Raw genomic sequence first — 1,528 nt, 5'->3', positions numbered from 1 at the left:
ATTATAGGCTTTGGTTGGTTTGGGTTGCGAGGCCCATAAATAAATAACAATCTAGGACTAGGGTTTAGGAGTCCTAGGTTTATGGACTTGTCCATTAACAACCTGCCCAACAAGACTTGTCCATTAACAACCTGCCCAACAACAACAACAACAAAGTATTCAGCAAAACGACATCGTTGCATAACTGTAACTGGATAACATAAGTAATCCTCTCAGCTCGTCAGCCAGTTCCACGAACGGTCGAAAAAACGATGTCCGTATCAGCAATCTTCGGCGTCCAAATCGCCGCCACCTCCTCAATCCCTCCTCTCCGTCAATCATCCTACAGCGGTGCCACAAGGGTTGCTTCGCCGGAAGTCAAGTATGGCCGTGAAATTGGAGACAATATAGGGTTAATGATAGAATGCTCATCGAGGCCACAAAAGAAGGCGACAGCACACCACCGGAAAACAAGGCCGAAGAAGACGGCGGCGTGGGACAGAAACCGTGGGCCTGCTGTTTACCCACCTCTGCCGGACCTTCCCCCGGAGTGGACTCTCGTCACTGACCAGGCCGTTGAAGCTTCTCCGTCATCAACGTCGTCACCACCTGCAACTGCGTAGGATTTCTTTCTTGTTACTTTAAATTTCAATGAATGTCTGGTTGATACTTTGTTCAGTGCTTTTGATTATGTTGCTGTTATGAAATGAGACGTAAGTAAGCAAGTGAACTTTTTGCACACAACGTGTTCGACGTTATTCCTGAATCCTGACTACCAAAATTGCCGACAAATGTTCTGTTTTGTGTATTATCATCACTTCTTATCTTCAACCCGATTGCATAGCTTTTGATTTTGTTTATCTTGTATACATTCTGCAATCTGCATAACCATCCGACATCGTCTCCCATTCAAAATTCGTAGATTTTGTGCTTCAATTTTGCCCAATGATATATTATTCAATCTAATCATCCCAAACAGAAACTAATCAACAACCTAAAGACACCGAATTTTTATGTGGAAAGACCTTCAAAACAAGATTAAAAACCAAATGCTGTCTTAGGCTGCTTAAATATGTAATTTGACATAATTTCCATTGTATAACCACTGAGGATAGAATAAAGGGATATTAATAAAACTAATCTTTATAAACGACCTCATTAACAAAAATATATTTTATTTATTATTATTTTTTTTTTGAAAACCGACCACTTTATCCGGAGCTCTGCATTCCGGACTAGTTAGGTCCGTTCCGGACCAACATAGTAAGGTGTTGGAAAACCACTTCTGACCACTTATTGCTGCGCCGTGCAGCACACGCACAACACTTGACTCTTCGCAACTGTTTGTTTTTCAGAAAACTTCTTACTTAAAAACTGTTGTGCGTGTACTGCGTGACACAACACTGAACCCTCTGCTTCAAACCTCTTCACACTTTTACTTTAACTTATTTCAACAATCCGCAGAGGTTAAAAAACAAACAGACTTATTATTATATGTTGCAGCCGTTTGGTCTTCCTCTTCTGCTATAGATGGTTGCAGAGGTGGTCC

General features: G+C 41.4%; 1 protein-coding gene across 1 annotated transcript; it reads left to right on the top strand.

Moving 5' to 3' along the window:
* Positions 1-251: 251 nt before the first annotated feature.
* Positions 252-602, top strand: PSRP6 (plastid-specific 50S ribosomal protein 6). Its single transcript, XM_079058051.1, has one exon. The coding sequence runs from the start codon at positions 252-254 to the stop codon at positions 600-602; it is 351 nt and encodes a 116-aa protein (XP_078914177.1).
* The last annotated feature ends 926 nt before the right edge of the window (positions 603-1,528 follow it).

The sequence above is a fragment of the Lactuca virosa genome, chromosome 6 (assembly GCF_052849685.1).
Source record: "Lactuca virosa cultivar CGN04683 chromosome 6, Lactuca_virosa_CGN04683_v6, whole genome shotgun sequence".
NCBI classification, from domain to species: domain Eukaryota; kingdom Viridiplantae; phylum Streptophyta; class Magnoliopsida; order Asterales; family Asteraceae; genus Lactuca; species Lactuca virosa.
This window is presented reverse-complemented; position numbering and strand designations above follow the sequence as displayed.